Source organism: Oncorhynchus keta, chromosome 13 (assembly GCF_023373465.1).
Source record: "Oncorhynchus keta strain PuntledgeMale-10-30-2019 chromosome 13, Oket_V2, whole genome shotgun sequence".
NCBI classification, from domain to species: Eukaryota; Metazoa; Chordata; class Actinopteri; order Salmoniformes; family Salmonidae; genus Oncorhynchus; species Oncorhynchus keta.
The window spans coordinates 13,977,975-14,001,304 of record NC_068433.1 but is presented as its reverse complement, the minus strand read 5'-3'; the positions used below and the strand labels follow the sequence as shown (position 1 = coordinate 14,001,304).

General features: G+C 46.5%; 1 protein-coding gene across 1 annotated transcript in view; it reads right to left on the bottom strand.

Moving 5' to 3' along the window:
- Positions 1 to 23,330, bottom strand: part of LOC118392701 (neurexin-1-like) — a 1,157,590-nt gene that overhangs the window by 1,005,390 nt on the left and 128,870 nt on the right. Inside the window, exon 2 of the mRNA XM_052460740.1 lies at positions 15,081 to 16,471. Within this exon, the coding sequence (XP_052316700.1) occupies positions 15,081 to 15,792 (712 nt within the window). The 5' untranslated portion in view covers positions 15,793 to 16,471. The remainder of the gene's footprint in view (positions 1 to 15,080; positions 16,472 to 23,330) is intronic.

The window sequence follows — 23,330 nt, the reverse complement described above, 5'->3', positions numbered from 1 at the left end:
GCGGCAATTTCATAGACAGCTTAATGTACCTTCTCAATCCAGCTCTACACAGTATACAGTATGTCAATATCCAAGTGCTCGTTAACTAGCCTGTTAAGGAAAAAAGATACTACACTGAACATAAATTGAATTGCAACATGTAAAATGTTGGTCCCATGTTTCATGAGCTGAAATAAAAGATCCCAGAAATGTTCCATGCGCACTTAAGGTTAATGTCTCTCAAATGTTGTGAACCAATGTGATTACATCCCTGTTAGTGTGCATTTGTTCTTTGCCAATCCCCCTGACACGTATCAAGAAGCTGATTAAACAGCACGGTCATTACACAAGTGCACCTTGTGCTGGGGACAATAAAAGGCCACTCTAAAATGTGCAGTTTTGTCACAACACAATACCACAGATGTCTTAAGTTTTGAGGGAGTGTGCATTTGGCATGATGACTGCAGGAATGTTCACCAGAGCTGTTGCCAGAGACTTAAATGTTAATGTCTCTACCACAAGCCACCACCAATGTTGTTTTAGAGAATATGGCAGTGCGTTCAAGTGGCCTCACAACCGCAGATTGGAGTTGTGTGGGCAAGCGGTTTGCTGATGTCAACGTTGTGAACTGTGTGCACCATGGTGGCGGTGGGGTTATGGTATGGGCAAGCATAAGCTACGAACAATGAACACAATTGCATTTTATCAGTGCCAGTTTGAATGTACAGAGATACCGTGACGAGATTCTGAGGCCCATTGCCCAGCCCTTCATCCGCCTCCATCACCTCATGTTTCAGCATGATAATGCACTGCCCCATGTCGCAAGGATCTCTACACAATTCCTGGAAACTGAAAATGTCCCAGTTCTTACATGGCCTGCATACTCTACAGACATGTCACCACCCATTGAGCAAGTTTGGGATGCTCTGGATCAATGTGTACGACAGCGTGTTCCAGTTCCCGCCAATATTCATCAACGTCACACAGCCTTTGAAGAGGAGTGGGACAACATTCAACAGGCCACAATCAACAGCCTGATCAACTCTATGTGAAGGAGATGTGTCGTGCTGCATGAGGCAAATGGTGGTCACACCAGATACTGACTGGTTTTCTGATCCACACCCCTACCTTTTTTTAAGGTGTCTGTGACCAACAGATGCACATCTGTCATTCCAGTTATGTGAAATCCATAGATTAGGGTCTAATGAATCTATTTAATTGACTGATTTCCTTATATGAACTATAACTCAGTAAAATCTTTGAAATTGTTGCATGTTGTGTGTACTGTATATTTTTGTTCAGTATATTCAATCACTAAAATATATTCGGCAGGCTAAGAGCAAGCTGTTTCTGCTCCTTGCATGCCGCATAGCTGCTATACTGCTATCTCCAGGTAGTGGCAGCATGGGGTCTCCATCCCTGATGTGCAGGGGCAGTGGCAGTTAACTCTAGGGCTCCTCAGGGACCCAGGGTCTGCTGTACGATAAAAAGTGATGATGAGACCGAATTAGAGAGAAGTGATTGTTAACGAGCGAAGCAGCTGTTTTTGAACACCAACGACAAAGCTTGCCAACTGCAGGAGCGCCTCCCGCCCGCTGACTCAACCTGCCTCCTCTGGATTGCGTGAGATTGCATTGTACAGCTGGAGAATGGGCTGGGAACAGGGATTTACTGTGATTTGAACTGATTTTTTTTGGCATTGTATGCCATTTCCTACGAGTGTTTTTTCTGCAATTAGAAGAATCCATTTGCTGTTAAAGAAGTAATTGATGTTTTATTCAAATATGATGCACTTTTGTTGACTATGGTTAGACACTACAAATTGAAATTCCAGAGTCTACTGTACATCCTCCAATATTTTTCTAAATACGTTTTCTAACACAGATATTTCCTTGCTCTAATAACTGGTAAATCCGCTATCTCATCTCACTTTGCATATTACCATGAATCTATAAACATAGATGGTAATTACATCCATGGAAATCGCACAGTAATCACCTAGACTTCCTTTTCCCTTACACTGACAATGCACAGGCACTTAATGCAAGGCCATCATCTGTTTTAGTTTAGCAGACAACAAAAAGGATTTCATTTTTTTGCAATTACAGCAACACTCTTTGATTATCAAGCGAACAAACCTTGAACTGTGACGATGGATCATGCATCGTAAGCAGACACTATAGGTAGCCTAGTGGTTAAGCGCGTTGGCCTTGTAACCAAAAGGTTGCTTGTTCGAATCCCCAAACTAATAGGTGAAAAATGTACCCTTGAGGAAATTGCTGTGTATTAGATTGTCTGGTAAATATTAATTTACAAGATGGCGGATATCATGATAGGTGGGGAGATTGTTATTCAGCAGACATTTCCTTTCCTAGCCATGGGCCTATACACATTAAGCTCCTTGTCCATGGAGGGAAAGTATTAATATCAGGGTGGCCATTTTGCCATAGCTCATTTAACCTCTAATTACCCTGCGTAGTGAGACTGAGGACTCCAAAGAGCTGGCGCTGCAGATGGGGGTTATCTGGAGAAAAGCCAGGGTCACCATCAATTATAAAAACAATGGCCCATACAGGTGACCCTTTTTAATTAGAACCTCTGATGCTTGAAATGCTGGAAAATGATTGGTTAACAGGAAGGGCACGCACATGAAGAACACACACACACACACACACACACACACACACACACACACACACACACACACACACGAACACGAACACACATACACACAAACACACATACACGCACACACAGTCCCCTCCCAAGGCTCCTGCCACCCCCACATTCAGCAGGTGTGTGTGAACACTGTGTGGGTGTGTATGAAGACTGTGGACGTGTGTATGTGGTATGAGCCTCTGGAGGGGACTGTGTGTATGTTTGTTTTTGTATGTGTGTGTGTTCATGTGGGTGTATTTTTCATGTGTGTGAGTGGGTGTCTTCTTCATGTGCGCATATGTGTGTGTATTCTTCATGTGTGTGTGTGTTATTCATGTCTGTATGTGTATGTGTATTCTTCGTGTGTGTGTATTCTTCATGGGTGTGTTATTCATGTGTGTGTGTGTTATTAATGTGTTTGTGTGTTATTCATGTGTGTGTGTGTGTGTGTATTCTTCATGTGTGTGTGTGTGTTATTCATGTGTGTGTATTCTTCACCTGTGTGTGTGTTATTCATGTGTGTGTGTGTGTGTATTCTTCATGTGTGTGTGTGTGTTATTCATGTGTGTGTGTGTATGTGTATTCTTCGTGTGTGTGTGTGTGTGTGTGTTATTCATGTGTGTGTGTGTGTATGTGTATTCTTCGTGTGTGTATTCTTCATGTGTGTGTGTGTTATTCATGTGTGAATGTGTACATGTATTCTTTGTGTGTGTGTTATTCATGTGTGTGTGTGTTATTCATGTGTGTGTGTGTGTATTCTTCGTGTGTGTGTGTGTATATGTATTCTTCGTGTGTGTATTCTTCATGTGTGTGTGTGTTATTCATGTGTGTATGTGTGTGTATTCTTCATGTGTGTGTGTGTTATTCATGTGTGTATATTCTTCACCTGTGTGTGTGTTATTCATGTGTGTGTGTGTGTTATTCATGTGTGTGTGTGTTATTCATGTGTGTGTGTGTTATTCATGTGTGTATGTATTCTTCATGTGTGTGTTAGAAGCAGAATGTGTTACTTGTATGGTATGATGTGGTTTATTATTATGGGTATCATATGTTTTCTTTCTCTCCCTCTCTTCTCTCCTTTCCATCTATACTTTCCTTCTCTCCCTCTTCTCTCCTTTCCATCTATACTTTCCTTCTCTCCCTCCCTTCTCTCCTTTCCATCTATACTTTCCTTCTCTCCCTCCCTTCTCTCCTTTCCATCTATACTTTCCTTGTCTCCCTCCCTTCTCTCCTTTCCATCAATACTTTCCTTCTCTCCCCCTTCTCTCCTTTCCATCTATACTTTCCTTCTCTCCCCCTACTCTCCCTCCCTTCTCTCCTTTCCTTCTCTCCCGTCCTTTTCTCCCTTCCTTCTCTCCTTTCCATCTATACTTTCCTTATCTCCCTTCCTTCTCTCCCTCCCTTCTCTCCTTTCCATCTCCCGTCCCTTTCTCCCTTCCTTCTCTCCTTTCCACGTATACTTTCCCTCTCTCCCTTCCTTCTCTCCCTCCCTTCTCTCCTTTCCACGTATACTTTCCCTCTCTCCCTTCCTTCTCTCCCTCCCTTCTCTCCTTTCCATCTATACTTTCCCTCTCTCCCTTCCTTCTCTCCCTCCCTTCTCTCCTTTCCATCTATACTTTCCTTGTCTCCCTCCCTTCTCTCCTTTCCATCTATACGTTCCCTCTCTCCCTTCCTTCTCATCTATACTTTCCCTCTCTCCCTTCCTTCTCTCCCCCCTTCTCTCCTTTCCATCTATACTTTCCTTCTCTCCCTCCCTTCTCTCTTTCCATCTATACTTTCCTTCTCTCCCTCCCTTCTCTCCTTTCCATCTATACTTTCTTTCTCTCCCTCCCTTCTCTCTTTCCATCTATACTTTCCTTCTCTCCCTCCCTTCTCTCCTTTCCATCTATACTTTCCTTCTCTCCCTTCCTTCTCTCCCTCCCTTCTCTCCTTTCCATCTATACTTTCCTTCTCTCCCTTCCTTCTCTCCCTCCCTTCTCTCCTTTCCATCTATACTTTCCGTCTCTCCCTCCCTTCTCTCCTTTCCATCTATACTTTCCTTCTCACCCTCCCATTCTCTCCTTTCCATCTATACGTTCCTTCTCTCCCTTCCTTCTCTCCTTTCCATCTATACTTTCCTTCTCTCCTTTCCTTCTCTCCCTTCCTTCTCTCCCTTCTCTCACTTCCTTCTCTCATTTCCATCTCTCCATCTCTCCTTTCCTTATTTCCCTTCCCCTCCAATCTCTCCCTTCCTCCTCTCCTTTCCTTCTTTCCTTTCCTTCTCTTCGACTTGAAGGCCATTTCTTTATGTCAGCCTGCATTCTCTCATGGTATCTTCTGACAACTACATCAAAGCTTGGCAGCTCCCAGACCTTCTATTCATGAGCTCATGTACGATGCAAAGACAGGAAGGGAAAGTACCAATGGGACTTGAATTGATGGCAGCAGACACATCCAGCACCTTTCTCCATTATCCTCTCAATAAACTTTCTGAGACATTAACTTTTTAATATTTGTTTTCCTGTTCTTGAACGTCAACGTATGAAAAAAACTGTAAATGCTAACATTTTTACCATGACTTTCATGAGTTAAAAACTGTAAATGCTAACATTTTTACCATGACTTTCATGAGTTAAAAACTGTAAATGCTAACATTTTTACCATGACTTTCATGAGTTAAAAACTGTAAATGCTAACATTTTTACCATGACTTTCATGAGTTAAAAACTGTAAATGCTCCCTCATTCTATCCCCTTGTCTCTCTCTCGGTCCCACTTCCTTTCTCTTTTTCTTTCTCCCCCTCTCTTCTCTTCCTTACTCTGTCTTTCTCTCTCGTTCTCATCGTTGCTCTGTCCCTCTCTCTCCTGTCTTTCTCGCTCCCCCTTGCTCCGTCTCTCTCCCTCTATCTTTTTGAAAAGGACAAATGTTTCCGGCAGTCACAGTGGCATTGCTTTGGTATTCCGCAATTTAGCCAAAAGCCAGGGTGTATCTGCTCTCAGCAACCACACACAGCAGCCAAGCCATCTAACACAGAGAAGAGATGGGTGAAAGGACACACAGCAGCCAAGCCATCTAACACAGAGAAGAGATGGGTGAAAGGACACACAGCAGCCAAGCCATCTAACACAGAGAAGAGATGGGTGAAAGGACACACAGCAACCAAGCCATCTAACACAGAGAAGAGAAGGGTGAAAGGAAACACAGCAGCCAAGCCATCTAACACAGAGAAGAGATGGGTGAAAGGAAACACAGCAGCCAAGCCATCTAACACAGAGAAGAGATGGGTGAAAGGACACACAGCTGCCAAGCCATCTAACACAGAGAAGAGATGGGTGAAAGGACACACAGCAGCCAAGCCATCTAACACAGAGAAGAGATGGGTGAAAGGACACACAGCAGCCAAGCCATCTAACACAGAGAAGAGATGGGTGAAAGGACACACAGCAGCCAAGCCATCTAACACAGAGAAGAGATGGGTGAAAGGACACACAGCAGCCAAGCCATCTAACACAGAGAAGAGATGTGTGAAAGGACACACAGCAGCCAAGCCATCTAACACAGAGAAGAGATGGGTGAAAGGACACACAGCAGCCAAGCCATCTAACACAGAGAAGAGATGGGTGAAAGGGAGAAACGAAAGGATGGAGAAGTAGAAAAACTGATAGAGGTGAAGGAGGGAGAGAGAGTGGCGACTGTCAGACCAGTGTGTGTGTGTGTGTGTGTGTGTGTGTGTGTGTGTGTGTGTGTGTGTGTGTGTGTGTGTGTGTGTGTGTGTGTGTGTGTGTGTGTGTGTACGTGTGTGTGGGCATGTGCGTGTGTGTGTGCATGTGTGTGTGTGTGTGCATGTGTGTGTGTGTGTGCGTGGGTGTGCGCATGTGTGTGGGTGTGCGTGTGCGCGTGGGTGTGTGTGTGTGCGTGTGCATGTGTGTACGTGTGTGTGTGTGTGCGTGTGTGTGTGTACGTGTGAATGAGATGGGAAAGAGTTGGTCAATTCCACACACACTAAGACTGTGTCAAACACATGTTGAAAATATCATAACAACTTTGATCTCAATGACAGCCTAAATGCTGACTGACATGTACTTTAGATCTGCAAAACTGCCCACTTCAGCGACTGCACAGACTAAATGGATTTTTTATGCAGTAGCCACATCTTCAGGCCTTGAAACATAAAAAATACCTCCCAAGTGGAGCAGCGGTTTAAGGCATTGCATCACAGTGCTTAAGGCGTCACTACAGATCTGGGTTCGATCCCAGGCTGTGTCACAGCCGGCCGTGACTGGGATTCCCATAGGGTGGTGCACATTTGGCCCAGAATTGTCTGGGTTAGGGGACGGTGTTTGGCCTGATTACTTGGCTGATTGCTGTCTAGCGACTCCTTGTGGCAGGTTGGGCGCCTGCAGGCTGACTTCGGTCATCAGTTAAATGGTGTTTCTACCAACACATTGGTTCGGCTGCCTTCCGGGTTAAGCGGACGGGTGGTAAGGAGCGAGGTTTGAGGGGTCATGTTTTGGAGGATGCATGAATCGACCTTCACCTCTCCGAGCCCATTGGGTAGTTGCAGTGATGAGATAATATCGCAATTTGATATCACGAGAAAAAACAAGATAAAAAAGAAAGAAGAAACATAAAATATTTTACATCTGGTGAAGCTCAGCCCTGAACACCATATTTTTGGGGATATAAATTACGGCCAGATTGCTGAAGATTGACTTCAAAATTTGAAGAGAGAGCTATTACCATCAAGTAGGCTTGGGTTTTTGCTAGGGTTTTGTGGACTGGGGTAGTGGATGGCTGTAATCCCATGACATCTGGATCCAAAGGTTGTGTGTTCCATCCCAGTGGTTGACACTTAAAAAAATATATATCCTTAACCATTTGGAATGAATTCCTAAACTTTATGTTTAAACCCTATCCAAAACCTTAACCCTTAACTTAGGGGTTAACTTTGACATTTGAAGAAAGTAAACGAAGCTAAGCATGAGGAGCAACCCAGGGTGGCAAAAACACTTAGAAATTTGATGTTTGGAGCAACTTTGAAATTTGACGTTTTGGGGAACGTGGTTAAACATCAGAATCTGAAGTCAAAGTGGTCAAACCGTGAGATCTTGTTGGTAAATTAAGACTGCACACAGACTGACTCTAAATAGGTGACTTGATCTTCCAAATTACAAGGCATTTCATCATACTGTGCATTGGAGGATCTCTGAACCTCATCGATTATAAATGACCACCAGAAGCATATTAGCTATCTGAATATACTAATAGCCTACTGTCAAGAATAGTAGTCAAATTCAGGCTGGTTAAAAGAGAAATAACTACATAGAAACACTTCTGTTTGAAAGGCATGCAAATGCCAGCGACACAGGCGGATGCATGCAGGATGAAAAACAGAGAGAGAGGCGGGGATACAGAAAGGGCACAGGGAGAGAGGGAGATAAGTGTTGAGGGAGAGAGAGGGGTGGGGGAGAGAGGGAGATAAGTGTTGAGAGAGAGGGCTGGGGGAGAGAGGGAGATAAGTGTTGAGGGGGGAGAGAGAGGGAGATAAGTAACTACTTCCGGGTTGGAGCGAGCGGTCGCATCGCACTTCGCTCCGCAGGTTGTATAACTTTTTCATTACATTTCATTATAGTACAACGGTTGATTTGTCTAATCTTAGCAATTTCTTCTTAGCTAGCTACATAGCCGTCCTTGTATCAGAGATAATTGCATAATTATCGTATTTCGTCGCCCTAACGTAGCCTTCACTGCTATTCGCCCAGGAGCTAGCAAACGCTAGCAAACTCCCACAGATTAGCATCACTGTAGTGCTATTCACTCAACTGAACGACTTGATTAGTTTAGTGTTAGCTAGCTACATAGCTGTCTTTGTTTCCAAGATAATTGTGTAGTTTAGAGTGTGTAGTCTTGGAGTGATTATCTTAATTTACCGAGGTTCGCTAGCCAGCTATTTGTCGTCCTTAACGTAGGAGACTCTGCTAGCTAGCCAACAGCTAACAGCTAACAGCTAGCCAACGTCACCACACACACGTCTACTGAATCGAATTCAACAACCCGGTCGCAGTCACAGGTAGTATCACATTTTCATTTCATTTCATTACAGTACAACGGTTTGATTTGTTTGATCGTAGCTAGCTACATAGCTAGCTACATAGCCGTCTTTGTTTCAAAGATAATTGTGTAGTCTAGAACGATTTTCTAGGTTAGCTAGCCAGCTATTGTCGTTCTTTTAACGCAACGTAACGTAAACAACACTGCTAGCTAGCCAGCTAGCCCCCGAATAGTAGCACTGTAGAAACTATTACACTCAACGGAACGACTTGATTAGTGTAGTGTCAACAACGCAGCTACTGCCAGCTAGCCTACTTTAGCAGTACTGTATCATTTTAATCATTTTAGTCAATAAGATTCTTGCTACGTAAGCTTAACTTTCTGAACATTCGAGACGTGTAGTCCACTTGTCATTCCAATCTCCTTTGCATTAGCGTAGCCTCTTCTTTCGCCTGTCAACTATGTGTCTGTCTATCCCTGTTCTCTCCTCTCTGCACAGACCATACAAACGCTCCACACCGCGTGGCCGCGGCCACCCTAATCTGGTGGTCCCAGCGCGTACGACCCACGTGGAGTTCCAGGTCTCCGGTAGCCTCTGGAACTGCCGATCTGCGGCCAACAAGGCAGAGTTCATCTCAGCCTATGCCTCCCTCCAGTCCCTCGACTTCTTGGCACTGACGGAAACATGGATCACCACAGATAACACTGCTACTCCTACTGCTCTCTCCTCGTCTGCCCACGTGTTCTCGCACACCCCGAGAGCTTCTGGTCAGCGGGGTGGTGGCACCGGGATCCTCATCTCTCCCAAGTGGTCTTTCTCTCTTTCTCCCCTTACCCATGCTGTCACAGTTACCAGCCCTTTCAAGCTTAACATCCTTATCATTTATCGCCCTCCAGGTTCCCTTGGAGAGTTCATCAATGAGCTTGATGCCTTGATAAGCTCCTTTCCTGAGGACGGCTCACCTCTCACAGTTCTGGGCGACTTTAACCTCCCCACGTCTACCTTTGACTCATTCCTATCTGCCTCCTTCTTTCCACTCCTCTCCTCTTTTGACCTCACCCTCTCACCTTCCCCCCCCTACTCACAAGGCAGGCAATACGCTTGACCTCATCTTTACTAGATGCTGTTCTTCCACTAACCTCATTGCAACTCCCCTCCAAGTCTCCGACCACTACCTTGTATCCTTTTCCCTCTCGCTCTCATCCAACACTTCCCACACTGCCCCTACTCGGATGGTATCGCGCCGTCCCAACCTTCGCTCTCTCTCCCCCGCTACTCTCTCCTCTTCCATCCTATCATCTCTTCCCTCTGCTCAAAACTTCTCCAACCTATCTCCTGATTCTGCCTCCTCAACCCTCCTCTCCTCCCTTTCTGCATCCTTTGACTCTCTATGTCCCCTATCCTCCAGGCCGGCTCGGTCCTCCCCTCCCGCTCCGTGGCTCGACGACTCATTGCGAGCTCACAGAACAGGGCTCCGGGCAGCCGAGCAGAAATGGAGGAAAACTCACCTCCCTGCGGACCTGGCATCCTTTCACTCCCTCCTCTCTACATTTTCCTCCTCTGTCTCTGCTGCTAAAGCCACTTTCTACCATTCTAAATTCCAAGCATCTGCCTCTAACCCTAGGAAGCTCTTTGCCACCTTCTCCTCCCTCCTGAATCCTCCTCCCCCATCCTCCCTCTCTGCAGATGACTTCGTCAACCATTTTGAAAAGAAGGTCGACGACATCCGATCCTCGTTTGCTAAGTCAAACGACACCGCTGGTTCTGCTCACACTGCCCTACCCTATGCTCTGACCTCTTTCTCCCCCTCTCTCCAGATGAAATCTTGGGTCTTGTGACGGCCGGCCGCCCAACAACCTGCCCGCTTGACCCTATCCCCTCCTCTCTTCTCCAGACCATTTCCGGAGACCTTCTCCCTTACCTCACCTCGCTCATCAACTCATCCCTGACCGCTGGCTACGTCCCTTCCGTCTTCAAGAGAGCGAGAGTTGCACCCCTTCTGAAAAAAACCTACACTCGATCCCTCCGATGTCAACAACTACAGACCAGTATCCCTTCTCTCTTTTCTCTCCAAAACTCTTGAGCGTGCCGTCCTTGGCCAGCTCTACCGCTATCTCTCTCAGAATGACCTTCTTGATCCAAATCAGTCAGGTTTCAAGACTAGTCATTCAACTGAGACTGCTCTTCTCTGTATCACGGAGGCGCTCCGCACTGCTAAAGCTAACTCTCTCTCCTCTGCTCTCATCCTTCTAGACCTATTGGCTGCCTTCGACACTGTGAACCATCAGATCCTCCTCTCCACCCTCTCCGAGTTGGGCATCTCCGGCACGGCCCATGCTTGGATTGCGTCCTACCTGACAGGTCGCTCCTACCAGGTGGCGTGGCGAGAATCTGTCTCCTCACCACGCGCTCTCACCACTGGTGTCCCCCAGGGCTCTGTTCTAGGCCCTCTCTTATTCTCGCTATACACCAAGTCACTTGGCTCTGTCATAACCTCACATGGTCTCTCCTATCATTGCTATGCAGACGACACACAATTAATCTTCTCCTTTCCCCCTTCTGATGACCAGGTGGCGAATCGCATCTCTGCATGTCTGGCAGACATATCAGTGTGGATGACGGATCACCACCTCAAGCTGAACCTCAGCAAGACGGAGCTCCTCTTCCTCCCGGGGAAGGACTGCCCGTTCCATGATCTCGCCATCACGGTTGACAACTCCATTGTGTCCTCCTCCCAGAGCGCTAAGACCCTTGGCGTGATCCTGGACAACACCCTGTCGTTCTCAACTAACATCAAGGCGGTGTCCCGTTCCTGTAGGTTTATGCTCTACAACATCCGCAGAGTACGACCCTGCCTCACACAGGAAGTGGCGCAGGTCCTAATCCAGGCACTTGTCATCTCCTGTCTTGATTACTGCAACTCGCTGTTGGCTGGGCTCCCTGCCTGTGCCATTAAACCCCTACAACTCATCCAGAACGCCGCAGCCCGTCTGGTGTTCAACCTTCCCAAGTTCTCTCACGTCACCCCGCTCCTCCGCTCTCTCCACTGGCTTCCAGTTGAAGCTCGCATCCGCTACAAGACCATGGTGCTTGCCTACGGAGCTGTGAGGGGAACGGCACCTCAGTACCTCCAGGCTCTGATCAGGCCCTACACCCAAACAAGGGCACTGCGTTCATCCACCTCTGGCCTGCTCGCCTCCCTACCACTGAGGAAGTACAGTTCCCGCTCAGCCCAGTCAAAACTGTTCGCTGCTCTGGCCCCCAATGGTGGAACAAACTCCCTCACGACGCCAGGACAGCGGAGTCAATCACCACCTTCCGGAGACACCTGAAACCCCACCTCTTCAAGGAATACCTAGGATAGGGTAAGTAATCCTTCTCACCCCCCTAAAAAGATTTAGATGCACTATTGTAAAGTGGCTGTTCCACTGGATGTCATAAGGTGTATGCACCAATTTGTAAGTCGCTCTGGATAAGAGCGTCTGCTAAATGACTTAAATGTAAATGTAAATAAGTGTTGAGAGAGAGGGCTGGGGGAGAGAGGCAGATAAGTGTTGAGGGAGAGAGACAGGGGTGGGGGGAGAGGGAGATAAGTGTTGAGGGAAGGACAGGGGTGGGGGAGAGAGGAAGATAAGTGTTGAGGGAGAGAGACAGGGGGTGGGGGAGAGAGAGGGAGATAAGTGTTGGAGGGAGAGAGACAGGGGTGGGGGGGAGAGAGGGAGATAAGTGTTGAGAGAGAGAGACAGGGGTGGGGGAGAGAGGGAGATAAGTGTTGAGGGAGGGGTGGGGGAGAGAGGGAGATAGGGTGTGAGGGGGAGACAGGGGTGGGGGAGATAAGTGTTGAGAGAGAGAGAGGGGTGGGGGAGAGAGGGAGATAAGTGTTGAGGGAGAGAGAGGGGTGGGGGAGAGAGGGAGATAAGTGTTGAGACAGGGGTGGGGGAGAGAGGGAGATAAGTGTTGAGGGAGAGAGACAGGGGTGGGGGAGAGAGGGAGATAAGTGTTGAGGGAGAGAGACAGGGGTGGGGGAGAGAGGGAGATACGTGTTGAGAGAGAGAGAGGGGTGGGGGAGAGAGAGAGAGAGAGAGAGAGATAGAGAGAGAGAGAGAGGGGGGGAGAGGGAGATAAGTGTTGAGAGAGAGAGAGGGGTGGGGGAGAGAGGGAGATAAGTGTTGAGAGAGAGGGGTGGGGGAGAGAGAGAGAGAGAGGGGGAGAGGGAGATAAGTGTTGAGAGAGGGGTGGGGGAGAGAGGGAGATAAGTGTTGAGAGGTGGGGGAGAGAGGGAGATAAGTGTTGAGAGAGAGAGAGAGGTGGGGGAGAGAGGGAGATAAGTGTTGAGAGAGAGAGAGAGAGAGAGAGAGAGAGAGAGAGAGAGAGAGAGAGAGAGAGAGAGAGAGAGAGGGGTGGGGTGAGAGGGAGATAAGTGTTGAGAGAGAGTGAGAGAGAGAGACAGGGGTGGGGGTGAGAGGGAGATAAGTGTTGAGAGACAGTGAGACAGGGGTGGGTGAGAGAGGGAGATAAGTGTTGAGAGAGTGAGAGAGAGAGACAGGGGTGGGGGTGAGAGAGAGATAAGTGTTGAGAGAGAGTGAGACAGGGGTGGGGGTGAGAGAGACAAACAGCAGAGATAGCCTGAAGAAGGAGAAGAGATATTAGCTGGGCAGAGGAAACGCTGCAGGATGAACAGAGAGAGAGAGAGAGAGAGACAACGCGAACAGAGGAGAGGCAAAACACAGATAGATCAGGCGATGAGATGTGTCAGAGACAGGAGCGGGAGGCAGAGATTTACAGTCAACAGACTTTGACATAATCTGGCAGGAAAGGAACAGATTCCAAAAGGAAATGCCGGCGAGGGCAGAGAGAAACAGAGGGGGAGAAATTACATTTGGGAGATGGAGGAGAGAGAGGAGAGAGAGAAGAGATGGAGAGATTGGCCAAGAGAGAGAGGGAAAAGGAAATGGAAGTGTAGACATCTAGCTTAGTTTACCACATCCTGCAATGTCAATGCATAAGTTTACTTATATCAGAGGCCATACATGAGCATGTGGGTCTGGGCAGGTGTGATGTAATTGATGTTTGTTGTCATTTGTATGTTTTGTATTACTTTTTTAAAATAAAATCTCACAACAACAACAAAATATATAATGCATACATGCGTCGAAATAGTCTCTAACAAAACACTTCTCGTCTCAAACCTCACAAACAAGCAACATCTCCTTTTGCAGTTGAACAATTAAGCATAAAAAGAGGGGAACTTTTCCAGAGAAAAGGCAGCAACAGCCTGTATCGATAGCATCGATAGCGTTTCGATAGCGTTTCCATAGCATCCCCCTCCATAAAACAAAAGGATGAGAAACATCACTTCCATCTGTTTCAGTTCATTTCTCACACTCATCTCCATCTGTGCTGAGAGAACAATGGCCTACATTCCCCGCTACTGTACATTATCCACAGTGTAGACATCACATATGGCCTACTCCCAAAGTGTGAGTCACTAGCTTCCACTCTATCCGGGAAACTTCCAAAGGTCAAAGACAAGATTGCATTAGAATAATACATAAACATTAGCATTGGGGGCTTGCTGCCTTTGCTCTGCTTTGAAGATGATGACAGTACACTATGTTAGTGATTCAGCTAACTCATCTTTTACCTACAGTACAGTATGCTAAGGACTTAGCGCTTTTATCTACTGTACAGTATGCTAAGGAATTAGCGCTTTTACCTACAGTACAGTATGCTAAGGTATTAGCACTTTATTATACACAGTACAGTATGCTAAGGAATTAGCGCTTTTATCTACAGTACAGTATGCTAAGGAATTAGCGCTTTTATCTGCAGTACAGTATGCTAAGGAATTAGCGCTTTTATCTACAGTACAGTATGCTAAGGAATTAGCGCTTTTATATACAGTACAGCATGCTAAGGAATTAGCGCTTTTACCTACAGTACAGTATCCTAAGGAATTAGCGCTTTTGCCTACAGTACAGTATGCTAAGGAATTAGCGCTTTTGCCTACAGTACAATATGCTAAGGAATTAGCGCTTTCATCTACAGTACAGTATGCTAAGCAATTAGCGCTTTTATCTACAGTACAGTATGCTAAGGAATTAGCGCTTTTACCTACAGTATATTATGCTAAGGACTTTTCACCGTACTGAACCAATCCCGAGCCAAACCGAACTGTATTGAGCTGGCCTGGTTATGCATTCACCATAGTTAATAATAATAATAATAATAATGTATTTTGTTTAACGCTTTTCATTACAGAAAATAATCTCAAAACACATAAAAAGCAAAACAAACAAACAACACGATTAAATTGAGGTGGTAGAGATTGAACGTCTCTATTTTTCTGGGAACGTGCTAAGGTGCATTAGAAAAAAAGGGTATTAGCTGTTCAGCTAGCTCCTGATCTTACCTTCCTTGCAGTACTTCCCCTTGTAGCGAGTGTGCGTGCAGTCACAGTGTACCTCGCCATACTGGATGGAGCAGAAACCTCCGTTGAGGCAGGGGTTCTGCTTGGTGCACAGGTACTCCATGTGACTCTGGATGCCCTGGCTGTTGAGCAGGGTGGGGGGTGTCTCTCCCACCTTCAGGTTGGAGATCAGGCCCAGGAACGGGGGCTCGTACTTCACCGTGCTGGAGGTGAGGGCTGAGAGGCGCACGTCGGGCGGGATGCCGCCCACGAACAGGTCGCTGACCACCGCCATCTCCTTCCGCTTGGACTTGACCTCCGCCATCTTGGTCTCGCCGTCCACCATCAGCAGAGTCTCGCGGAAGTTGCGGGTGAGGAGCACCATGTGCCAGCGGTCGTCGTTGACCTGGGTTTCCATGTGTAAAGTGGCGGGCTCGGCACAGTGGATGGCAAAGCGCAGCTGGAGGCGCCCTCCAGCGATCAGGAGCTCCATGAAGTCACAGTTGCCTCCGTCGTCTAGATAGAGCAACAGAGCCTTGCTGATGTTGGTCTTGAGGCTGAAGCTCAGCTCGCCCAGCGAGCCCGCCTCCCAGCGCCCGTAGCGGGCCCACTGGCCGGGGGCCCCGCCGAACTCCAGCGCCCGGGCCGTCACCAGCAGACTGAGGAACACCAAGGGCCCCATGAGCAAAGCGGAAAACCTCAATCCACTCGTCATGGTTACAATCCCAATCCTAATAACCCTGCTATTGGTTCAAATCCTCCACACAGTGACGTAGCTCGGCCTTGACTAGCTACAGCTGCAGCTGCTGTAGTTTCGTTTTTGTTAAGTGTAAACAATAATTGTTATGTCTGATTCCTTCTCGGCAGACTCCTCCTCTAGGCTGGGGGATACGTAAGAGAAGCAAAACCCTCACAGGACCCAATTCCAGATTCCAACCCTGCCCAACTCAGCACTTTCTTTTTTTTGCTTTACTTCTTGGCTGCTTTATCCTGACTCTCTTCTCCGTCTCTCCATTGGTTGGTACCTCTGGGACTCACTGGGAAAAACGAGACCAGCGGACGGTTAGGGGGAATTACGATAATTTTATCACAGCGTTCCGTTCCCCAACTCAACTCCTTATTCCAAACAGAAATCCCCTGGAATCCAGATGTAGCTTTTTAGGAAACGTATGTCAGTCTCTGTGGGCGTGTTTTATAGATATCGTTTTTGGGAAAGGGGGGGAGAGAAGGGGAGGAAGAGAGAGCGCTGAGGAGGAGTGTGTCAGAGCTGTCTGGTGTCACGTGGACAGCAGGGTATGTTCATGGCGTTAAAGCCTTCCTCTCCTGAAGCCTCTGGTTGGTCCACCACAGGTTAGACTGGTCTGGGTCCCCTCATCGTCCCCACAGTCAGGGATCTGGAAGAAACAGACAGAGAAACCTCATTAGGCCCTGGTACTTTGTGTAATGGAGGTGGTCCTGTGAAATGCGTGATGAGTAACCTTGTAAGTAAGACTTGTGTTAGCTCCCCAAACTGAAGCCCTGGGCTTTAGCTCATAGCGCCAATGCAGTCTTGTGACTCAAGGGAGATCATGGTTCGAATACAGTAGTAGAAGTAGTAGCAATAATAGCACATGAAAAATAAGCATTGAAATCGTAAATGGAGTTCCTTTGGGGATCTGCTTTGTAGGGGACATATTTCCATTTGCCAGCTGGTCTCTCTTTGATCAAGTTCCCCCTCAGAGACGTGGACAACTTGACTGAATGTTCTATACATGAAATCCATTACTGGTGTTCATTAGTCTGTTGGAAACCAAGACTAGAGTAAGAAATATGTACATATGTCTGGTATGAAGTTCAACATTCATGTGCATGATTTACTCAGAGCCTACTGGGTGTATATCAACAGCCAATCAAAATGCCTCACTCCATCCGTGTTGATTTACTCAGACCCTACTGGGTGTATATCAACAGCCAATCAAAATGCCTTACTCCATACTTGTCTGCCAAGTACAATTGGTCCTAAGTGCACACAGTGCACAAAGCTCCCTAGCATATAATGCTTAAATCCATGACTATCAATAACTCAGCAATAAGGCTTTCAATAAATCACCCTCCAACCGTTTTTGTATGTAGGCTTTAGGTTCTCCACCTAACTGAACACGCGCACACGAACGCACAAACACACACAAGCAATCATATTAAGTCTCATTTTCAGTGGGATGCCGTGGAGTCAATGGCTGCCAGGATAGCCACTATTGACCCTTGTCCCTGGCCTAATCCGTTCCCATTATTTCTGAAGTGAGATTTAATTTCCATCGCAGACAGTTCACAATTAAACCCCGCTGATCACACTCGCTCAGGCTGCCGTGCTTGGCTGCCTGACTTCAGAATGACGACACTATCCATGTGCCAGAGGGAGAGAGAGAGAGAGAGAGAGAGAGAGAGAGAGAGAGAGAGAGAGAGAGAGAGAGAGAGAGAGAGAGAGAGAGAGAGAGAGAGAGAGAGAGAGAGAGAGAGAGAGAGAGAGAGAGAGAGAGAGTGACCGAGAGGGAGATTGGGGCAAACATTTTCACAGTAATGCTGGTGAGGGAGCGTGTCAGGCCTTGAGGAGAGTGGGAGAAAGATGGAGAAAGGGAGAGAGAAAGCTAGAGAAAGGGAGAGAGAGATGTCTGATTTATTTTTGTCACGCTAGCTGCTTGTTTGCATAAGATCCTCTGCTCTCACACGCGTCCCCATAAATGAAACCCTGCATAATAACATCCATAGATGACAGCATTATTGATATATGGACAATACAGTGCAGATTATGGAGCTAGGACGTCTCATAAGAACTGCGAGAGAGAGACAGCTCAGGGTCTCTTAGGAAGGAGGAAGATGCATATCTGAAAATGCATATAGGCGATTCCACGCTAGCAGGAATAATGTGCTCTACAAGTAAATCAAATTTCCAGACTGGGCTCTCTGCTAATTCTGAGTTATGATACATTTTATGAAAATTGGACATTGGATTTAAAGGGAACTCCCTCTGCTGGTGATTTGTTGAATGTGCAGTCCTAAAGGAGGGCTGTGATTGGTTATAAACCTATAAAATGTACCAGAGAGCCCACTCTGTGTTCCAATAGTACAGTCGTGGCCAAAAGTTTTGAGAATGACACAAATATAAATTTTCACAAAGTTTGTTGCTTCAGTGTCTTTAGATATTTTGTCAGATGTTACTATGGAATACTGAAGTATAATTACAAGCATTTCATAAGTGTCAAAGGCTTTTATTGACAATTACATGAAGTTCACGCAAAGAGTCAATATTTGCAGTGTTGACCCTTCTTTTTCAAGACCTCTGCCCCTGGTGGCAGGGCTGAAATGCAGTGGAAATGTTTTGGGGGGGGGGGATTCAGTTCATTTGCATGGCAATTAACAATTAATTACAATTCATCTGATCACTCTTCATAATATTCTGGAGTATATGCAAATGGCCATAATACAAATTAAGGCAGCAGACTTTGTGAAAATTAATATTTGTGTCATTCTCAAAACTTTTGGCCACGACTGTATATTGTAGTATATCCAATTGTATATTGTTCCAAACAATATTTTTAAAAAATAAGCTAAATTAAAAAGGGTAATTTTGAGATTTTAATATTAATAATATTTACGTGGAATAAATGAACATGAAAATGTGTATTTCAGAATATAGACATACTCCATATTTGAAAAGACACTATTGGGAGTATAATGACAATGTGTTGTCTGTATCATGTATGGTTCACAGATCATTGGGTCTTACAGTAAGCAGGATTGTATAGGTCTAAAAAGAGCCTAAATTGGCCACGATTTTCCCAAAAATGGTTTGTGATGCAAATGTACAGAGCATGTCAAAAGATTTCCTTAAAATTAAGTTTCTATGTGAGAATTGCCAGAACAATCTGAGATACAAAATATATTTTCTGCTCCAGCTGGCGTTGAACCAACTTTATCTATTTAGGGTACATCTTATTATCACTGGTAGAATCTGACCTGAAAAATAAAAACACATTGCTATGGCATACTGTATACACCGATCATTTTTTAAATTTTGTATAATTGACAGTGGGGATTTTTTTTTAAATGAAGAGTTACACTGTAGCTTTGTCCCAGATGGGTAACAAGAATTGGAATATTCCCTCGTTGTTGCATTGAATATTATCATAGATTTTTTTGTCTGGAAATCGCTGGCATTTAGCAGAGGGAGCATCTCCTACTGCTTGTACTGTGTGTGTTCGTGCATACATGTGAGCAGCCTGGTCTAATAGACTAGACGTAACATAGTAAACGTAAATCCGGGACATTCAAATTAGCATGGTGTGGCTACATATGACAGATGGTTACGTAAGAAAGTAGAGTGGTTGGTTCGGGTGACTCGGTAGGCATATACAACGAATGTCTAGCAACCCAAAAGTTGTGGGTTCAAATCTCATCACGGAAAACTTTAGCATTTTGCCTAATTAGCAACTTTTCAACTACTTACTACTTTTTAGCTACACATGACAAAATGTATGTGGCCACCTGCACGTGGAAAATCTCACTCCAGAATCATGGGCATTAATATGGAGTTGGTCCCCCCTTTGCTTCCATTATTCCTCCTCCAGCAAACTGTACAGTTGGTACTATGCACTGGGGCAGGTAGCGTTCTCCTGGCATCCGCCAAACCCAGGTCGCCCGTTTGGACTGCCAGAGGGTGAAGCGTGATTCATCACGCCAAAGAACACGTTTCCACTGCTCCAGAGTCCAATGGCGGTGAGCTTTACACCACTCCAGCCAACGCTTGGCATTGCGCATGGTGATCTCAGGCTTGTATGCGGCTCGGTAGTGAGTGTTGTAACTTCAGCACTCGGAGGTCCTGTTCTGTGAGCTTGTGTGGCCTACCACTTTGTAGATGAGCCGTTGTTGCTCCTAGACATTTCCACTTCACAATAACAGCAGTTACAGTTGACTGGGGAAGCTCTAGCAGGGCAGAAATTAAACAAACCGACTGGTTGGAAAGGTGACATCCTATGACTGTGCCACATTGAAAGTCACTTCACTTCTACTGCCAATGTTTGTCTATGGAAATTGCATATCTGTGTGCACGATTCTATAACCCCGTCAGCAACGGGTGAGGCTGAAATAGCTGAATCCACTCATTTGAAGGGGTGTCCACATACATTTGTATATATAATTTAGTTTGCATCTACTTAGCATGTTAGCAAACCCTTCCCTTAATCCTACCCTTAACCCTTGAGCCTAACTCCTAAATGTAACTCTAACCCTTAACCCTTAACCCCAAACCCTATCCCATGCCCTAGCTAAGGTTAGCCATCTAGCTGGAATTGGTAAAATATTGTAAGCTTAGCAAATTTGTTAAATATAATACAAATTGCCATTTGTAACATATACGAAATGGATGAAGGACATTTACAAGTTAAAACCAACCACACGTAACCTAATATATCACACTAAAAAGTGTTCTCGGATTTACAGAATAATACGAAATGCTCTGAGACCAGGTTGATTTGAGAGAGAAAGAGATACATATTGAGAGAGGGCGGGAGAGAGACATAAAAACATCTCCCTCCATCCAGTTTCCATTTCATATGTTATGGGGGTGCCGTCCCTCTATACAACAGTGTCTGTCTTCCAATCCAAGGCACTAAATGAGGCCTGATGTTTCGAGTTTTCTCTAAGCACTTTTCTGACCACAAGCATGACATCCATTTGGCTTCTCCTTTTACTGGAGAACCACAGGTTGATACTTTCTCACCCGCAGCCAAACCATCTCGCCCAAACTGAGACAGAGTGAGAGGCTAAGGCAATCTACGCACGCCCCCATACCCCTGACCCCTTTTCTCAGCCAAGCGGGCCTTGGCAACTCTGTCGAGATCCCCTACCGACGTGTGCAGGGTGGCGTGAGGCGACCTCTGACCCCATTACTTTCACATCATTGCATCGAAAGCCTCAACAGAGCTAGTGGAAAGAAGTCCATCCACTGGTGTTTCATTTTTTTGGTTTTCCCCCTTCCAGCAGTTTTCCCCCTTTCCCCCTTCATATCCTACAGACTTATCCCACAACCCTGCAGATATTGTCACACCTGTTGTGTGTCTCGCTGTCTTTTTTTCTATCAAAGCTGTGTGTCTCTAGCTGAGTAGGGTGTTGGCTGAGTAGTTGTCTGTGGTTGTTGCTGTACGTATAGCAGTGGTTATGGTTGTGGTCTGGAAGGATACTATACTGCATGTTCACATCTCACTTGAGACACACAAACATAGAGTCTACTCACAAACATGACAACCAAAACACATATGCCAAAATACACATCTCTCACTCTCTTTCTCTCTGTCTTTCGTTCTCCCTCGTTCTCTCTCTCTCTCTTTATGACTGTCTCTCTCTCCCGTTGTCTCTCTTATTTTCCGTCCATGACTATCTCTCTCGATCTCTCTATGAACCTCTCTCTCTCTCTTGTTCTCTCTCTCTCTCTCTCTCTTTTGTTCTCTCTCTCTCTTTTGTTCTCTCTCTTTTTTGTTCTCTCAGTCTGTCTTTCTCTTGTTCTCTGTCTCTCTTGTTCTCTCTCTCTCGTTCTCTCTCTTTCATTATTTATCTTTCTCATTCTCTCTCTCTATTTCTTTTCTCCCTCTGACACACACACACATGGCATAAATCTCTGCTCATGAGAGGTGTGGCGGCGTCTCATCCGCCAGGTAGCTTGCTGCTGCTGTTGCTGAGAGCTAATTAACCACAGAGCCATGCTGAGACACTTGATATTCCTCAGGTTGAAAAGAGAGAGGGAGGGGAGGAAGAGACAAGGGGAGAGAGGGAAGGGGGAGGGAGGGAGAGAGGGAGGGAGGGGGGAGATGGAAAGGAAAGAGGGAGAGAGTGGTGAGAGGGAAGGAGAGAAATAAAATAAACAGTCCCCCTCTCTTACCCACCATAGACTAGTCCCTCCCTCCTCCTCCCCCCTCTCACCCACCAGACTAGCCGCTCCCTCCTCCTCCCCTCCCCCTCTCTCACCCACCACAGACTAGCCCCTCCCTCCTCCCGCACACGCTCTTACCCACCAGACTAGCCCCTCCCTCCACTCCCCTCTCACCCACCACAGACTAGCCCCTCCCCCCTCACTCACCCACCACAGACTAGTCCCTCCCTCCTCCTCCTCCTCTCTCACCCATCAGACTAGCCGCTCCCTCCTCCTCCCCTCTCTCACCCACCACAGACTCGCCCCCTCGCTCCTCCCCCACCCTCTCTTACCCACCTGACTAGCCCCTCCCTCCACCCCCTCTCACCCACCACAGACTAGCTCCTCCCTCCTCCCCCTCTCTCACCCACCACAGACCAGCCCCTCCCTCCTCCTCCGTCTCTCACCCACCACAGACCAGCCTCTCCCTCCTCCCCCCTCACTCACCCACCACAGACTAGCTCCTCCCTCCTCCCCCCTCACTCACCCACCACAGACCAGCCCCTCCCTCCTCCCCCCTCTCTCACCCACCACAGACCAGCCCCGCCCTCCTCCCCCCTCTCTCACCCACCACAGACTAGCTCAGACACATCACTTAGTTCTGCTGAAACAAGTCACACCAGGGTTGAGCATTCTCATAATGTAGCTCCAAGTTTCTGAGACAATCAATGGAGAGATCTCCCATTGTCTGTGGAGAATCTCCTCCAAAGCTTCCATAGCCAGGCATGAGATCTCTCCATGGATTGTCTCAGAAACTCAGCCATGCGATGTATCCATTGATTGTCTCAAAAAATCTGAGCCATGAAATCTTTCCAATGATTGTCTCAGAAACTCAGCTACGAGAAGAGGCTATGAGAAGGTGATTTGAAGCAGAAGCTCTATATAGAGATCAACGTTCTACTAACCTCCAAGCCTGGTTCCAAGGATGCACACACATGCAAGTGCAGACACTGACACACCGTACAAACACACATGCAGACACTGACACACTGTACACACACACATGCAGACACTGACACACTGTACACACACACATGCAGACACTGACACACTGTACACACACACACATGCAGACACAAACACACACACACACGAACACACCCTCAAGGGATAATCTGTATTTTGAGCTGAGAGAGAGAGAGAGGCAGAGACCCACTGAGACAGAGAACCTCATCAAGACATCAGCATTTTGCAGATCAAGACAACAAAATGGCTGACACAGTGTGAAAAGAGGGAGCAGGAGAATGAAGAGCAGCGGCGAGTGAGACAGAGAGACGAGTAGTCTATGTGTTAGGTTCTGAAAAGACCTGTTG